Raw genomic sequence first — 18,089 nt, 5'->3', positions numbered from 1 at the left:
TTGTTCGTAGCCTAGTGGTAAAGCGCTCGCTTGATGCGCGATCCCCGTCGGTGGGCCCATTGCGCTATTTCTTGTTCTACCCAGTGCACCACGACTGGTATATCAACGGCCATGGTATGTGCTATCCTGTCTGTGGGATGGTGCATAAATAAAAGATCCCTTGCTACTATTATGGAAGATATATAAAAAAAAAGCGGGTTTCTTCTTGCCCCCCCCCCCCCCCCGGATACCATAATGTCAGAATTACCAAATGTTCGACAACCAATCAATGTACTCTAGTGGTGTCGTTAAGCAAAAACTGTTTTAACTTTAATAATAGACCAACGTCTTGAACGAACGTACTCGGGCCAAGCAAACGAATGACCTTCAATTCGATAGACTGGTACTGCTAATTTTATAGTCTGTAACTTTTATGTGTCTCTGCGGAGAATTACGAGTTTTTAGTCTACAAACAGATCATCTTTATTGTAGAAGAAAATAAGATTTTTTATGTTAAAAATATAACCTTGCCATTGGACTGCATACAGGTACATAGTGCCAACCAATTAGCACAGTTTGTATTAATTTTGTGTCATCTGCCGTTGCTAAATCACAATGACATACCATGACTGGTTTATCAACTCGCTCCCAATAGACTTGAATAGTGGGGCGGCTGACAAACAAATTCGAAATTGGGCACTTTTGGTTAAAAACATGAAACCTGGCACAATTATATATCTAGACCCATTAGACATGGTCCCAAGTCAGGAGAGCACCCTGTTGGCCAGGGAGGATCTACAAATGTCCCCACCCCCTTTTAGTGGGACAGCAAACACCTAATAATATTAGGCCAAGAGAATGAAAGTTATAGATTTGTGTCCGAACAATTTTAAAAACACATGAGGCTCTTTTTTTTCTCTTTTTTTTCATTATTAATTATTTTTATTGATCTATTATATCCATAGTAGATTCAAGTCCAAATGAGGTCTTTGACATGTTTGAAGGTGGAATAGAAACTACTGAAAAATTTCCATTGGTCTATTCGATGCGCTCAGACAGATGTAGTTCACCAAGGTAAACATCTACGGTCCGTTTTTAAACATTTTGACATTTATCGGCACAGCAATAAACATCACAAGTGCCGGAGACGTTTATCTTGATGAACTAAGACAGAAGGACCAATCACATCGTTCAAGAGTTCAGCAATTTTTTACAATGTTTGGAATATACTGCTTCCTGCTTGAGGATTCAATGCTCTACTGGCCTACACTTCAGAATTTATGACGGAGATGGCAGTTTTGGCGCGAAGGACCTCGTAGACATTACCATTATTGACGATTTGGAACTTGAATTTGTGTGATGATCATTAAGTGCCTTTTTTGTGCAAATAATGAAACATTTTGTAAATAATGAAAATTTTCAGCGGTACCTTTCACGGCATGCGGGCAGTGGACGCAATCCTATAACTTTCATTCTTATGGCCGTAGTAATATTTGACTGAATTGTGCACTTTAAGTTAAAAACATGTATCTTGGCACATATATATATCTTGACCCATTACAAACATTTTTAGACATGGACCCAAGTCAGCAGGGCCCCCTTGTGGCCAGGGAGGATTTACAAATGTCCTCCACCCCATTTTAGTTGGACGGCTAAAAACAAAGTGTGCACTTTTGGTTAAAAGCATATAACTTGGCACATATATACACACCGTGACCCATTACACACACATTCAGATATGGACCCAAGTCGTCAGCACCCCTCTTGGCCAGGAAGAATCTACAAATGCCCTCCCCCACCCTCACTGTAAGCATTTCTTAATAACTTTCAAGTACTTGTATTCAAATGTAAGATTATCACTCATTGTTAATGCTACATCAAATCTAAATGTACTTTTGAATAGATGAGATGCATACAGGGAGACATTTGGGGCGGGGATGATACAAAAGTGAGCAATATTTTGGTTGGAATGAAACCATTAGTATCAGTATCTGACGATTTACATGATGTGTGTACGGTAATTGACTAAACCTGAGTACAGAAAGATCCTTGCTAAGTGCAAAGAAGGTGATTGGCGGTGCTGATCAAAAGAGGAGAAGCAATGAGAAAGATTAGAAATTGTTAAAAAGGCCTTGCATATTATACTATAAATGACAGATTAAAAGGCAACTTGTTACGATTAGTGCATCCTGGGTGGGTGTAATGGTTTCCACTGTCTTACCCTTTTGGCAGTACAAGACTGTCTTTGCTGGTCATCACATTCCAGGTTACTGGTCAGATCTAAACCCCACCCCCAGCTTGTTTTACATTTTCAGAGGAAGCAAAAATATTGTCACATCATGTGAAGCTGTGGTAGAGGTATAGGAACAATGATTTCTCTTTACTCAGGATATCATATATTTATACAATGTAATACCATAGTGTTTGCTTTGTCAAACACCATTCCTCACCTTTCTATTTAATTCTTTGTTGCTGCTCGTGATATATATGTCCTATACAACATCAACTATTTTAGAATATTCTACATGTAACTGTGTAGTGATGTATGTAACAAATATACTATTGGCATTCTGATCAAATATCAGATTGCTGATGGGAACAAGATTCCAGGAAAGTAGGCAGGCATTTTACATTATCCAACCATCAAACAGGAACTTTTTGTATTCCTCACCACCTAAATTGTCACTACAGATTGCCTTGAAGACAAGGAAATAATCATTGCACATGGTGTCATAGTTATTCTTCAAGGAACTGAGCATTCAGTGCCGCTATGTAACGACCAGTAAGCAGACACTAGACTTTTAATTCATGCAGGGCTTCTAGATTATGGTAGCCCCACTCCCACGACTAGTGATATTCAGTGTTGGGCTAGTAAATAACTACTATTGCTATGCCTAAAGGCTAGTGATTTTTTGGGGTAAAACGTTGTAGTTAAGTCTATTTTGTAAATATGAATATCCTGACCCCACCACAACCCCCAGTGTTAGTGTTTTTAAGTGTTATCTCCATCTTTAGGTGACATATCTGATTATTACTATTATTTAGTAAAATTGTATTAACTTAAAGTAAAGTAGGGATAGTGAATTTTTAATCCTGGCTAGTACATTTTTGAAATCTTTGATCCCATGGCTAGTGTTCAGGATGCTGTTCTGAATGTTTTTGTCAACAGTCTGGTGTGTGCTGTTAAAACATGTATTTTTCAGTGACTGCCGTTTGACGGGCGCCATCACGCCCACGCCCATATAGCACCCGTAAAACATATCTCGCAGCACTCCACTTAACAAATTTTCACATTGAAAATTTTATACTGTTCATTTATATAATTTTTGAGAAATTGAAACTGAAATCAAAAGTTTTCATTCAGAAACAGAAAACTGATGTTTCCCTTAACATAACATGTATCAACTGTTTTCACAGGATGTATGTAAGCGGGAGTTGTACTGTCTATCGGAATTTTACAATCATTCGGAACACTTTGGTCTATTTCGATTCGTAATCAGCCGAGGTGTTCCGAATTATCACAAATTTGCAGAACGGCGGGCGAGGTGTGTTGCTTGTATAGCAATCTGGCAAATTAATTGTGATCAATGTCAAAATAAAACGATATTGCTATACTTGTTTACTTTAATATATTACTAACTCACTACTTTAATATACTACTAACTCACTGTTATATTTAATTATCGGTTTTACTTTCAAAATGTTTGCATGTTGTTAGGGGGCGGAAATTAGGGTTTGCCGAATTTGTCACATATACTTACAGCAGTGTCTGCGCTTAACTTTTTTTTTGAGTTGCCATCCGGACAAGTGGTGACAGCACTTTCACTTGCCCGGATCTATTTTCACTTGCCCGAATAATATTTTCTAAAAAAAACAACAATATTGCAACAGGTTATAAGAGAAAACATTTATTTTGAACTATGCACGTGATGGGTCACGAACTATGCACGTGTTAGAAGTTAGAACATGAGCTACGCATGTGTTAGGACACGAGCTACACACGTGTTAGGTTTGCGAAATCGCTTAGCATTTCATATTAAATTAGATAATAGGATTATATAATTCCCAAACAAAGATGCTTGCGTTCACCAAACATTGAGCACTGGTATAACCGACACAACCCCTTCCTCCCCCCACCCCATCTCAATGAAATAATAATAATTAAAAAAGACCCCTAAAATATAATGTTCAGTGGATACGATCTATGACGTGTACACATAACCAGGGCTGAATCTTGTCAACATGAATTTGTGCCCAATTTTACATGCCACTTAACTTATCTTACACCTATTCTTATATTGGGCATATGTTTATATGTAAAAGCAGACCTACACTTTTTCATGGTGCAAAGTAGGCTACATAGCTGTACTTTTATTTATTTATTAATTATTGATTTAAAAAAATAATAATAATCGGTCGCCAGGCGGGCAACCTTACTGTGGGTTTTCAGTCACCCGTCGTCGTTTTCAGTCGCCAGGGGCAATCGGGTGACTGTTAATTTCGAACCCTGCTTACAGTGAAACATGAATATATATTATCGTCGAGTTTGGGGAGAGTTGAGCAGCATTTGTTTGCCTGTTTACCCTGAAGTTGTCTTTTTCTTTCTTTTTCGAAAACTATCTGATACGTCTACTCGGGCATACATGTAGCAAAATCTTTACTTACATATGGCTTTTAAACTATAATAGTTTTTAATTCATCCATCAATTTTCCTATGTACACAATGAATAAATATCAGATGACAGATATGGTAACATAATTTCACTTCATATCCATATTTTGTAAATGGTACTCAAACAATTTTTTTAATTCCAATACTTTCTTCTTAGATAGTCGCATGCATTTAAATAATCGGCAAGCAAAAAACTGAATAGTTTCCAATAGCTATTTTTCATTTAAAGTTTACCAATATTTTAAAAATGGAAGCTTCATGCACCCAGGTTTTTTTAAATTATTATTGTAAGGAGATGTAAGGGATGTGATTCAAATACTGATAATACTATAATTAAAAAAATAGCTGTGCTGTGGGGGTGCAATTTAAAACAGTTATCTTCACATGATCTGTTGGAACAAGCCCATAGCGGGGTGGCCAGGCCCCCCCCCCCCCCCCCCAATAATTTTTGTTTTTCGTTTTTGATAATCTTTACATCTCGACTGAATGTAAAAGTTGTAGCGAGACTAACGGATCGAGATTAACGATGAGAGTTACAGCAACGGGCAAATAACCTTTGAATCATGCCACCCCCCTCCCCCCCACCCCCCCAAATACCTCGCACCTTTGGCGTTCGTTCATTTGGGCTCCCCCAATAATGTCCACCATACTACGGGCCTGTGGAATAATTCAATTCCATATTGAACAGAGAATGTTGTTTACTTGTTGGTATAGAAAAAAATTAAGTTTAATGGATTAAAAGAAATTTGACATTTATCAAATATATATTTTAAAAAAAAAACATTAAATAAGTATTGTGTACCATAGTCAAAGTGATGGTACAGAATGCCCGACGTACATGTATTTTGTAGTAATTGTTAACACATTTCGTATAAGATTACAGTAACTATTAAATTGCAAGTCCTCGGCTTTGTACGTTTATTGATTTTTATCATAACCTGTATTTCAGCTGCTTCAAATTACAAGTACAGTGCTGTGTATAAAATCATGGATCTGGCAGCTGTGACTAATGGCACATGCATATTGGATACAACAAGCTGAAATTCACAGGTGAAGATGTCATTACGACACCATATGGACTAATTAACATGATGAAATCGTCTGCAGCAATGGCAAGCTACTCGGACAACCCTGACAAAGAAACCCCAGGACACCAGAAGACCGCCTCGATGATGTACAAGCTGAATCCCTCTCAGATGCACCGCCCACACCTGCTTCCGCCGATTGTGTGTTCGCGCCGTCTCTACATTCAGATTTCTTTCCTTCTCATTCTACTGCTGATCTTCTTTTTGCTGCGGACGCTGTCCAACATGCGAGTCGTCTTCGTCCACTTCCACATGGAGAGCGACACAGACGGGGAGCTCGTGATATTGCCCGAAGAACTGGCTCAGCAGCGTGGAGCGTTCTGTCTCGATGGGTCTCCCCCGGGCTTCTATATGAGGCATGGTACGTTCAGCTCAGTGTCACATATACTGACCTTAGTTTGACACACAATTGCCGGTGTATTTTTCATGCTTTAGGGAGATGGAGGGAGGGAGGGGAGCAGGATTTAGCTCAGTCTGTTCAGGTGTTTTCCTCATAGGATCAAAACATCTCGGTGGGTCTATTCAACTGTTCAGGTTTTTTCTCGTTCCAACCAGTGCACCACAGCTGGTTATAGGCTGTGGTATGTGCTTTCCTGTCTGTGCGAAAGTGCATATAAAAGATCCCTTACTGCATTACCTCTGATGACCACATGTCAGAAGCTGATGATTAATTAATCGATGTGCTCTAGTATACATGTATAGTTGTGTCGTTAAAAGAAACAGCCTTTACTTTTTCATGCTGGGGAGTTGTTAGACATTCATTTATTTATTCCAGGGGGCGGGACGTAGTTCAGTGGTACAGCGCTCACCTGATGCGTGATCGATCTAGAATTGATTCCCGTCGGTGGACCCATTGGGCTATTTCTTGTTCCAGCCAGTGCTCCACAACTGGCATAACAAAGGCCGTGGTATGTACTATCCTGTCTGTGGGATGGTGCATACAAAAGATTCCTTGCTGCTAATCAAAAAGAGTAGCTCATGAAGTGTCGACAGCAGGTTTCCTCTCTCAATATCTGTGTGGTCCTTAACCATATAACCGTAAATAAAATGTCTTGAGTGCGTCGTTAAATAAAACATTTCCTTTCTCCTTTCTTCATTCTAGTGGTTAAGCCATCAGACATTAGGCTGGTAGGTATTGAGTTCGTACAGGCTCCCACTCGGAGCGAGTATAATGAATTGTAATGAGCCATATTTAGACACCAAATATCCTTCGTTTGAAATGTACCAATGTGTTTTAAACAAGTATTCCTTCCCATGATGTTCAGTTAATAGTCGTCTTTGTACAGAGATATTGGATGTGTTGTATTTTAATTTAACAACAAAATATGGTCATTAGTCTTTTGCCAAATTGTAACATTTTATATTGTTCAGGTTCGGTTTCTGCGGAAAACAGCTGGATAATCCACCTACAGTCCGGCGGCTGGTGTACAACACTTGAGGACTGCTACCACAGGTAACAACATTGAAATAAAATCAGACACATACAGTACAGGACTCATAATTTTGAAGCTATCTTAACGTTACGGAATCGTAAAACCATTGTAGGCTATGACATCACTACACAGGCCTGGACCTTAAGTTTTTTTAGTGGTAGCCCTGTGGGCTACAGTCTACCAGATGTACCAAAGTCAAGGCGATAACGTGGATGTCCCAGATAATCATACCCAAATTAAGTACATGTACAAACATTCTGACATTTCAGCGCCCACTTGATGCGTGGTCAGTCTAGGCTCTATCCCCGTCGGTGGATCACAACTGGTGTAACAAAGGCTGTGGTATGTACTATCCTGTCTTTGGGATGGTGCATATAAAAGATCCCTTGCTGCTAATCAAAAAGAGTAGCCCATGAAGTGGCAACAGTGGGTTTCCTCTCTCAATATCTGTGTGGTCCTTAAAGCTGCAGTCCCTGGCATATTTTTATTATTTAAGCAGTTAGCAGTTACATATACGGTCCACCACATCGCTATAGTTTGGCAATGCTCGCTTATCTACATTATCTAGGTCAACTACAAACACATTGGCCAGCTTTGTTTTTCTTCATTTAGTGGGACGCCAGTAGAACTGGGACTTTACGTGTTTGCGCAGGCGCTGAGCTTCTCACATGATTTGAACAAATTTAACTGTCTTGATTGAGGGGTCGTCTCATATCTCCAAAAAATATTTATATCCATAGAGGTATGGCCATCGGTTGGCATACGCGTTATATGCAAGGGGGTGTCAATAATTATGTAACGCTCTAGGGGGAGAGGAAGAGGTCGGTGTATTCAATTTACATATCATTTATCAAGACTGTTTGTTATTTCTATTCATTACTTAGACCTAAAAAGATGGTGGGGGGGGGGGGGGGGGGGGTAATTGCGTGGTCTGTCTAGGATCGATCCCTATCGGCAGGCTCGTTCCAGCCAGTGCGCCATGACTGGTATATAAAAGGCCATAGTATGTGATATCCTGTTTGTGGGATGGTGCATATAAACGGTCCCTTGCAAAAACAATGTAGCTGGTTTCCAAGGTGCATGTGCAGGGATTTTAGTGGGATTGGGGGTTATAGACTGTTGAGCAAAGTTTATATGGTGTCATGATCCCCCAGAAAATATATTTCAGTTTTGTTTAGCTTGGGTAGGTAAGTGTTTCGACCCCCAATACCCTCCCCCTTCACACATATTCTAAGATTTTATGTCAAAATTGCCAAATGTTTGACATCCAATAACCGATGATTAATAAATCAATATGCTCTAACATTGATGTTGTTAAACAAAACAAACTTTCCATACGAAATAATGTTTATTTGAATTTATTGATTATAAACACTCGTAAAATTAAGAAGTGAAAACGTCCAATGTCTGCTTTAGTATATTTTATATAAAAAATATACATGCTCAATGTGTTATACAAACTAAATTTTGAAAGTTCTACTAACACTTTATAAAATATTAATTCTGAAATAGGAAGGTACGATTGTCGATAATACATTGTCAAGATCAAACAGGTTTTAACGAAAGACTCTAGTACCGTATCCTCAACCGAACGTTCTTCGAACAGCGCAAGATTTCTCATTTCATTTTTTGAGATGACCCCTACAGTTTCAAATCCGCAAACACACGTGTTGACTGAAATTGACAATGGAGGCACAGGTATCGAATCGAGCGTATATTTTTGACGATCTCCGTTCATAGCAAACACACAAAAGTTTTTTAAAAGTGCATTTGAGCTTGTATTTCATATTTGTACATGATGTTATAATATGGTAACCAGAGACTGTAACTTTAACCATATGTCTGATGCCATATAACTATGAATGTGTTGAGTTCGTCATTAAATAAACATTTCCTTTCACATTTCACATCAAAACCACTGAATTTAGATTAAAATTACTGTGAGATTCATCTTGGCAGCAGACATCTCCCTGTGATATCATTACAAGAAGGAACGAAAATTACTGTGAGATTCATCCTGGCAGCAAACATCTCTGTGTGATATTTTCTTTGAGATACTGACTTTTATTGTAAATTTTAATATTACCTCTCTCTCTCTCTCTCTCTCTCTCTCTCTCTCTCTCTCTCTCTCTCTCTCTCTCTCTCTCTCTCTCTCTCTCTCTCTCTTAAAGGATGGATTGCACACAAAAGATGGGTATATTTGATACCAAAATAAGGGGCATATTTAAACTGAAATCAGAATCCACGTCTTAGTTCTTGTGCAATGACATTATGGCTCCAAATGCCGTTTTATGTCATAGCAAGAAAAGCCTGGCAAAAATCAACATCATACTGCAGGTTTTTTGTTTTTTTTAAAGTTGATGTGCGAGGGTCAAAATTGACACATGCACTGACCAGAGACCAGAAATTTATTACAGCTGTTAATTACAGCTATTCACAGCAATAATTATTTTTATCCTGTTTGTGTTGATGTAAAGAATAATAGGTTATAATGACAGTAGTAGATTGTCGGCTTTATCCTGCGACAGTAAAAATGGGGAACTCCACAAGGCTTGCCGAGCCAATTTCCTGTTTGTCCTAAACAGGATAAAGCTTGTAACCTTCGTCATTAACCTGTTATTATTCATCGGCCATTTGACACGTGCTTCCTGAGTTGATCACTTTGTTTTAAACAGGGGCAGGATTTAGCTAAGTCAGTTGAGTGCTAGCCCAAGCTGCTTTTGTCGCAGGATCGAACCACCTCGGTGTATCCGTTCAACTGATTGGGTTTTTTCTCGTTCATACCAGTGCACCACAACTGGTCAAAGGTATGTGCTTTCCTGTCTGTGGGAAAGTGCATATAAAAGATCCCTTGCTGCATTAGACAAAATGTAACAGATTTCCTCTGTTGACTACGAGTCAGAATTATCAAATGTTTGACATCCAATAGCCGATGATTAATTAATCAATGTATTCAGTGGTGTCCTTAAACATAAACAAACTTTTCTTTTCTTTTTTAAACAGGACTTCATTATAACTGGTTAATAAAAACAGTGCTTGTGGGATATACACATGTACATTTCAAGAATTGTGTTATTCACTGGATTTTTCTCATTTGTTTTTAGAAGCTACACTAGTTACGGATCCAGCCTGGCCTGTGACACCTCAGCTGTTCTGGAAGGCGTGCTGTCTAGTAACAAGGGAACTAACCCAGACTTCTACACCTGGAATGTAGCACAGTTAGTGTACTGTGATGGAGGCTCATTTGCTGGTAAAGTCTATGGGGCACCATTCAACAATTACTGTAGATCCTGAAATTAACACGTCCCTAAATTAATGCAGGTGACGGTGGGCAGACTAAAATGCGACATGAAATTAATGCGAGTGGCCTCCCTTTGAAATATTACTTTCCTAACAAAACATGTCTGTGTACGTTTTAATCTGACTTCCAGGCGTCTTCAATGAGATCAATTCACTAACATGTCAGTGTACACATCAGTTAACCGGGTTAGTCCCTAGTGTTTTTGGTGAGATCAACTTGAAGCATATTTTTGCATCAATCATTTACGTAACGTGTATAGTTAGCTAAATGTGACTAAACATTAGGATACATTTACAATTGCAACGATATCTTCCTAAGATATGCTGACAAAGTTGCAGCGAACTTGAACAGTAAAAACAAAGAAATGGTCGACCTCGGGATTAGCATGCCAAAACCCATTCACGCGCGATGGATCGTGTCGGCTTTTGCTGGACTATTGGACAGTTAGTCTGTCGTGCCTGCGATGAATTAGTGGGTATGGCACTATGGAACTGAATGCAACCACAGTCAATGGGGTATGGGGGGGGAGGGGGGGGCCTCCCCCAGAAAGAAACTGGGTTAACTTTAAGGTTAGAGTTAAGAAAAGCATATAGTAATGATAAGAATAATTAATTTTGTCAAAAAGTTAAAATAAAATAATAAAATCTGCCAAAAATTTGGGTATGGCACCATACCCGTTTTACCCTCTGGCAGAAACCCTGGTCATGGAATTCTAACCAATTGTGTAACTGAAAGTTGATCCGATTATAACCGATGATCAATGATGAAATCCCAACCGATTCCCATCACTAACTAGTCTTACCTATGATGAATTGTGCTTCAGTTGTTTTATAACTCTATTAGAATTTTAATCTTTGTTTGTTTTAATAGCGTGTGACACATAGCTTGCTGGACAAAATACAGAAGTAAATGTGTCATATTATTAATGCAAATGACACTAACTCGAATTTTTTGCTATTAATATTATGATTGCAGTAATTTCAGGATCTACAGTATGTAATGTTCTGGGGGAGGGCTGTCATGGGATGTATTGCAAAATGTTATAGAGGTGGTGGTGTTTGTCATGATTTAAAAAACATTTTCAAAAACTGCCTCTTATTAAAATGTGGAATGGTTAATCTGGATTAAAATGGGGTTTTTTTGTGGGGGGGGGGGGGGGGGGGGGATGGGGGGTCTATTGAAACATGTTGTCAAATTTAATTTGTCTTGTCCAGAAAACATTTTAATACAAGAAAGACTCATTATGACATTAAGCTTGCTGATTTTTAGCTTGTTGACAACTTTCTCATCAAATCCATACACTAATTTAAATTTTAGTATTTGGTAAACATCGATCTACATGTATGGATTTTTTAAAAATTATTTGCAGGCAACAGATCGGATGCTCCGATGTATCTGGGTAGGAAGCTGTACATGCGTGGTGCGGTTATTCTGGAGACTTTGATAGACTATCTTCTGAGACACACAAACCTGTCAACAGCCCAGCAGGTCATTCTCGTGGGATCCTCAGGTGTGTGACAAATTACTGTCATGTCTTTGTTCGACACCCAATAGCCAATCTCTATTTTTGTGTTTGGAGCGGTACGTAGGCCAGCGGTAAAGTGCTCGCTTGATGCGTGGTCGGTCTATGTTCGATCCCCATCGGTGGGTCCATTGGGCTATTTTTCGTTCCAGTCAGTGCACCACGACTGGTATATCAAAGGACATGGTATGTGCTACCCTGTCTGTGGGATGGTGCATATAAATGATCCCTTGCTAATGGAAAAATATAGCATGTTTCCTCTCTAAGACTATATGTCAGTTTACCAAATGTTCGATATCCAATAGCCGATGATTAATAAATCACTGTGCTCTAGTGATGTTGTTAAACAAACAAACTATTTTTTTGCTGGGGTGTCATTAAACAGTCATTCATTCATTTGTGGACTGTAATACCATCTTGATAATCAATAAGAGTAAAACAAAACTTAAACAATTCATGGGACTGGGTTATGGCTCATTAGTAGAATACTCAGTTGATGGTAAAAAGTCACAGAATTAGCTGAATGTAAGTGGTTCCAACCAGTTTACCATCTCTAGTGTATCCAGGGCTATATTGGCTGTATGTTGGAATGTACATACGAGTGACCCCCTTGTGGTTACTTTTTAGACCAGTTGTTACGAATGCCATGTCAGACAAGTTTAAAATACCAACAGGTGCCACATGACTGGTATACATTTGTATCAAAGGCCATGGTATGTGCTGTCCTATCTGTAAAACATGATAAAACATCCAATAGCCGATGATTAATAAATCAATGTGCTCCAGTTGAGCAATTAATTTTTTTTTAAACTTTTTTTTTAAACTTTTTTAAAATTTACTGTAGTATAAATAAACATATATACCTGTTCTTTTCCTTCCTTTAAAAAAATGAGATTATAATATCAGCGATGTTCATTTTATTCAGTATCATAATTTGCTGTAAAAGTTTTCGAGATTGCTACATAATCGTATAACATTAAATACTAGCTGCTAATCAATGTGAAAATTGATTAGCACCATCACTAATCAAAATTGTTACGAGTGAAGTGTTCCATGAATGGCATGAATATATAGTATCACGTGCACGGGCGGAGGAAGGTGCCAAAACGTGGGGGGCACACACACACATATATATATAAATACATGTACATGTATAAATATATTAAAAAAAACATCGCTGCTCCTACAAAGTGGGGGGCACATGTCCTCCTTGCCCTTGCCCTCCCTCCCCCAACCCCCGCTTCCTACACCAGTAACATGTAGATATGTATTGTGATGATTGTGTTGCTAGTATTTTGGTAGATACTGGTGCATATGAAACTGACTGGGTTCATTAAGTTCATTAACTAAGATTAGATTAACAAAGAAAACAAACCAAATAAACAGTTACTACATATTTATCTCACAGTGTTCACATTGAAAAATCACATTAACAATTAAAACCAACCACCAACCTGAATATATACATTTACCCAATTACTGATACCAAACCTCTAAAGTTTCCAGTGAAAAAAACAACCAAACAGGTCAGGTCAGGTCAGAGTGTTTAGCATGCACATTCAGAACAAGCTGTTGTAGCGCACGCCTGTCATGGGCACAGGTGCCGGCCTCGACAGGCTCCTCTGTCTAGGACAGGAGACCAAACAGATCAGGTCAGGTCAGGTCAGGTCATAGGGCTTTAGATGCACATTCAGAGCAAGCTGTTGTAGCGCACGCCTGTCATGGGCACAGGTGCCGGCCTCGACCGGCTCCTCCGTCCAAACCAAACAAACACACTCCCCTTTTATACCCCAACCTAACCCTTAGTCAATAGCCATTGGCCAAGTATTTCTACACACTGCATGGGCAACGCGACAAACACGAAACACAAACATCCTGTGCACAAGTGTAGAACACATGAACACTGATAAATAACGATCAATAAAAGTTAGGACCGACCAGTCCGTTACACACACAGAATGAAAATCATTATGGATGATCTTACTGTGAATTTGTTTCACCTGCAGCTGGTGGACTGGGTGCCCTCATTCACGCAGACCGACTACGACAGAAACTGCCTCGGTCTGTGAAGACTCTGCATGTGCTCATTGACGGAGCATTGTTTTTAGACCAGCCTGATGTCAAAGGTCACCACACGATGGCTGAGATTCTTCAGAACACATTCTATCTTCATAATATTAAAGGTATGGTCTGTTTTACCTGGTACACTTTTCTTCTTCTTTTTTTTTCTTCTTCTTTTTTTTATAAATTGAGGATTTTGTTTTTATATTTACTAAAAATTACATGTAGCTAAAGTTTAAAAAAATCACGGGTGCTATTTCTCGTTCCAGCCAGTGCACCACGACTAGTATATCAAAGGCTGTGGTTTGTGCTATCCTGTCTTTGGGATGGTTTATATACAAAAATCCCTTGCTACTAATGAACAAATGTAGTGGGTTTCCTCTCTAAGAGTATATGTCAAAATTATCAAATGTTTGACATCCAATAGCCGATGATTAATATATCAATGTGCTTTAGTGGTGTCGTTAAACAAAACAAACTTTAATTTTAAAAAATCACCTCTGGTTCTTACTACTTGTGCATTTTGATACCTTCTATGATATCTCTAGTAGATGGTGCTAAGGGTGAAATTTAGCTTTGTGGTAGAGTGTTCACCCATCATAAACTGGATTCTTCTTTTCTTCACCATCTCAACCTGTGCCCCATGACAGGTACAGGTATACCAAATACCATGTTGTGTGCTTCCCTGTCTGAGAGAAAGCACATATAAAAGAACCCTTGCTGCTGTTTGGTAGAGTAGCTTATGTGGCAGCAATGGATTTGCCTGTCTTTAGACCAAGTATCAAAATAATGGTATGTTAGGCATTCACTTTAATTCAAATCAAATATGTATGTGTATTATATTATTAGGTTAGATTGTACATTTTATATGAATTATATTTTAGTATAGTTCAGTCCTTGAATTTGACAATGATGCAGTCTAGGCTAGTAGCTTTGTAATAAAAAATTTAATACATTTTTAAAGTTTGTTTCATTGCTGAACTTGAGAACAAGCAGTAGACTTGGTTAATACATGTGTATCTTTACATAATTGCACATTTTCTCTTTTCTGATTGACGTCTCATGAAAAAAACCCTAAATATTATCCTTCTATAAAATGATCTGATTGCAGAAAATTGGACTTCATTAATGGAACAAATTATGACACAGTCAACAAATTATATGTGTTATGTTGTTTGTAAAATTTTATATAACCATTCTTCTTTTTTCATCACACACATTCACAAATTAGATATAAAATTGTTATTCTGCACTATTTTATATATTTTGTAACTTTTATACATCAATAAATTCTTCTAAAACGCTATGTTATATATTTTGTAACTTTTATACATCGATAAATTCTTCTAAAATGTGTTCACTGCTACCTACACATGTATTTTTTTCTCAGATTGCCACAGCCTTTCTGACTGCACCAAAGACAGGACACCGTCCGACAAGTGGAAGTGTTTTCTGCCAGGCGTGTATCATCGCCACGTGTTCATCCCGGCTTTGTTCTTCAACTCACTGTACGACACCTGGTACACAGAGAACGCTCTCAGAGTGTGGTGTGTCAGGAGTGGCTCCTGTACCAACGGCGACCTCTCTGTGGTAGACGGTATGCGGGAAGCCATTCTGGCTGAAGGACGAGAGATTGTGGCATCGGGGAAGCATGGAGTATTTCTAACATCGTGTCCCGTTCACACGATGTTAACAGTGAGAACATTCACGTATATTAAAGCACAGGAGCTGAATCCGCAGAAGGCTCTGGCGTTGTGGATCAGAGACAAAACTGCAGGATACAATGTGACTCAGGTCCTGCCATTGAAACATTCATGGAACTTGTGTGATGCAGGTTTAAAGTAAAATGGCTTTCATGCATTTATGTTAAAACAGAAGATCTAAATTTAAATGTCAGTGGCGGATCCAGAAAATCCATTTAGGGGGGCCCCAATGACATGAGGCGGAGGTTTGGAGGGGATCGTAAGAAAATGAAAATTAATATATAATAAAATTATGACTGTCGCAAAATTTAGGGGGGAGGGGGCCTGGGTTCCCCGCTAGATCCACCTCTGAATGTCTTTCACATGGGTCAAAGCAGGATATTTATATTCACAGAAAGCTCTGGCCTTGTGAATCAGATAAAACTGCGGGATTCAGAATGACATATTAGGTACTTCCGTTGAAACATTTGTGGAACTTGTGTGATGTACAGTGTTCATAGCAGTCTTTAAATTCCTTGAAAGACTTTGAATTTGAACAAAATTATTTTTTAAGTCTTTGAAAGTCTTTGAATATTGTAATAAAAGTCTTTAAAAGTATTTAAATTCTCACAAACATAGCCAAAGCAATGATGGTATCTTTTACAGCTGCATGCATTTGATATTTTCCAGTTACAAGGTTTAATCTGTCATGATGCATGTAAAAAAGCTTTAAAAATTTGCCATGGACAGCAACATAAATGAACTGATTTGGTATTTGTATTGTCTTTGACTGCTGTGTAAAAGTATTTGAAAATGGCAGGTAAAAGTCTTTGAAAGTCTTTGAATTTGTTTAATCTTTTAGGCTATGAACCCTGGATGTAGATTTGAAGTAAAATGTCTTTCAAGTTTCATGCATGTTCAAATGGAAGATCTGAAACCACAGAATGCTCTGGCACTGTGAATATGACATAAAAACATTTTGTTTTAAAACTTATAATTATAAAAATTTGCTTTCGGGTTGAATTTTTTTTAGCAACTATTATTTAACACTACAGAATCGTGTAGCAATCTCTGAAACTTCCCGACAGCAGAATACAATATTACATTGGCTCTGCCATTGAAACATTTGTCGAATTTGTGTGATGTAGGTCTATACATGTAGACAGAGAATACTACACAAGTGTTGGATACCATTTATCTTGCGAGTTGCTTCAAAACATATTGAAATAATAAAAGTAAGTCAGATACATTTTTAAAACAGCAAGTTATAAGATAAATGGTATCTAATGGACATGATCCAGCCAGTGCACCACGACTGGTTTATCAAAGGCTGTAGTATGTGCTATCCTGTCTGTGGGATGGTGCATAAATTTAAATAATAAAAGTAAGTCAGATGTTTTAAAACAACCAGTTATAAGATAAATGGTATCTAATGGACATGATCCAGCCAGTGCACCACAACTGGTATATCAAAGGCCGTAGTATGTGCTATCCTGTCTGTGGGATGGTGTATATAAAAGATCCCTTGCTACTAATGGAAAAATGTAGCTGGTTCCTTCTCTAAGACTATATGTCAGAATAACCAAATGTTTGACATTAAATAGCCAATGATTAATAAATCAATGTGCTCTAGTGGTGTTGTTAAACAAAACAAACAAACTAATGGATAAGAATGTAGTGTTCTGTTTCTTACGTATCCTTAAATACTAGGTTTATAATGCCCTGGTGTCGAAGAGAAATCAGTTTCAGGTTAACTTACATTTTGTTTGATTTTGCTTTTTTTTCATTAGCTGGTATGGCTGTGGTGGCCGGGTCATCACCTAGAAGCAGCCAAAAATATGTATTTAAATTGTCACAAGTATGTGTGTTATTAGTGTGTGTTATGAAAAATAAAGAGTGATGTTTTCTCACAGATGTGTGTGTAAGAAGAAATAATATTTATATCAAAAATGATAGAATGTGCATGGAACTAACTACCACAAACTGCACCACTCATGAAAACAATGCTATTGTTAATCATAGACACAAGTTTTCTTCTTTTTTTGATGTGTCGGTGTTGGGTGTTCCATGAAAAAAAACGCACATATGGAATATTGGCTTGATAGTTAAGATATTAGGGGTAATGTTGAAACAAAAATATTCCAGTTCCAAGTTTATACGCGGTCACAATAATTTAAAATTGCTTGTTGGTGGCGAACAAACGAACGAACAAACATCCTGTAATTTATAACGAGTGCCAAATATAATATCTCATGTTAAAAGGTCCTCAACGAATAGTAACAATAGCTTCAGTTCTTCAGTCTTAACAAATCACATGAGATTTTCACTTATCTTGTACTTTCTGACTGGATGAT

At 38.1% G+C, this 18,089-nt stretch overlaps 1 protein-coding gene across 1 annotated transcript; it reads left to right on the top strand.

Annotated features, from left to right (window-relative positions):
- Window positions 1–460: 460 nt before the first annotated feature.
- On the top strand, window positions 461–17,009 carry LOC121372112 (pectin acetylesterase 5-like). The gene is made up of 7 exons (XM_041498376.1): window positions 461–527; window positions 5,601–6,097; window positions 7,108–7,189; window positions 10,274–10,419; window positions 11,840–11,980; window positions 13,999–14,175; window positions 15,444–17,009. Exons 2-7 carry the CDS (start codon window positions 5,668–5,670, stop codon window positions 15,896–15,898), a joined length of 1,431 nt encoding a protein of 476 aa, XP_041354310.1. The 5' UTR covers window positions 461–527; window positions 5,601–5,667; the 3' UTR covers window positions 15,899–17,009.
- The last annotated feature ends 1,080 nt before the right edge of the window (window positions 17,010–18,089 follow it).

This window comes from Gigantopelta aegis, chromosome 4, assembly GCF_016097555.1.
Source record: "Gigantopelta aegis isolate Gae_Host chromosome 4, Gae_host_genome, whole genome shotgun sequence".
NCBI lineage: Eukaryota > Metazoa > Mollusca > Gastropoda > Neomphalida > Peltospiridae > Gigantopelta > Gigantopelta aegis.
This window is presented reverse-complemented; position numbering and strand designations above follow the sequence as displayed.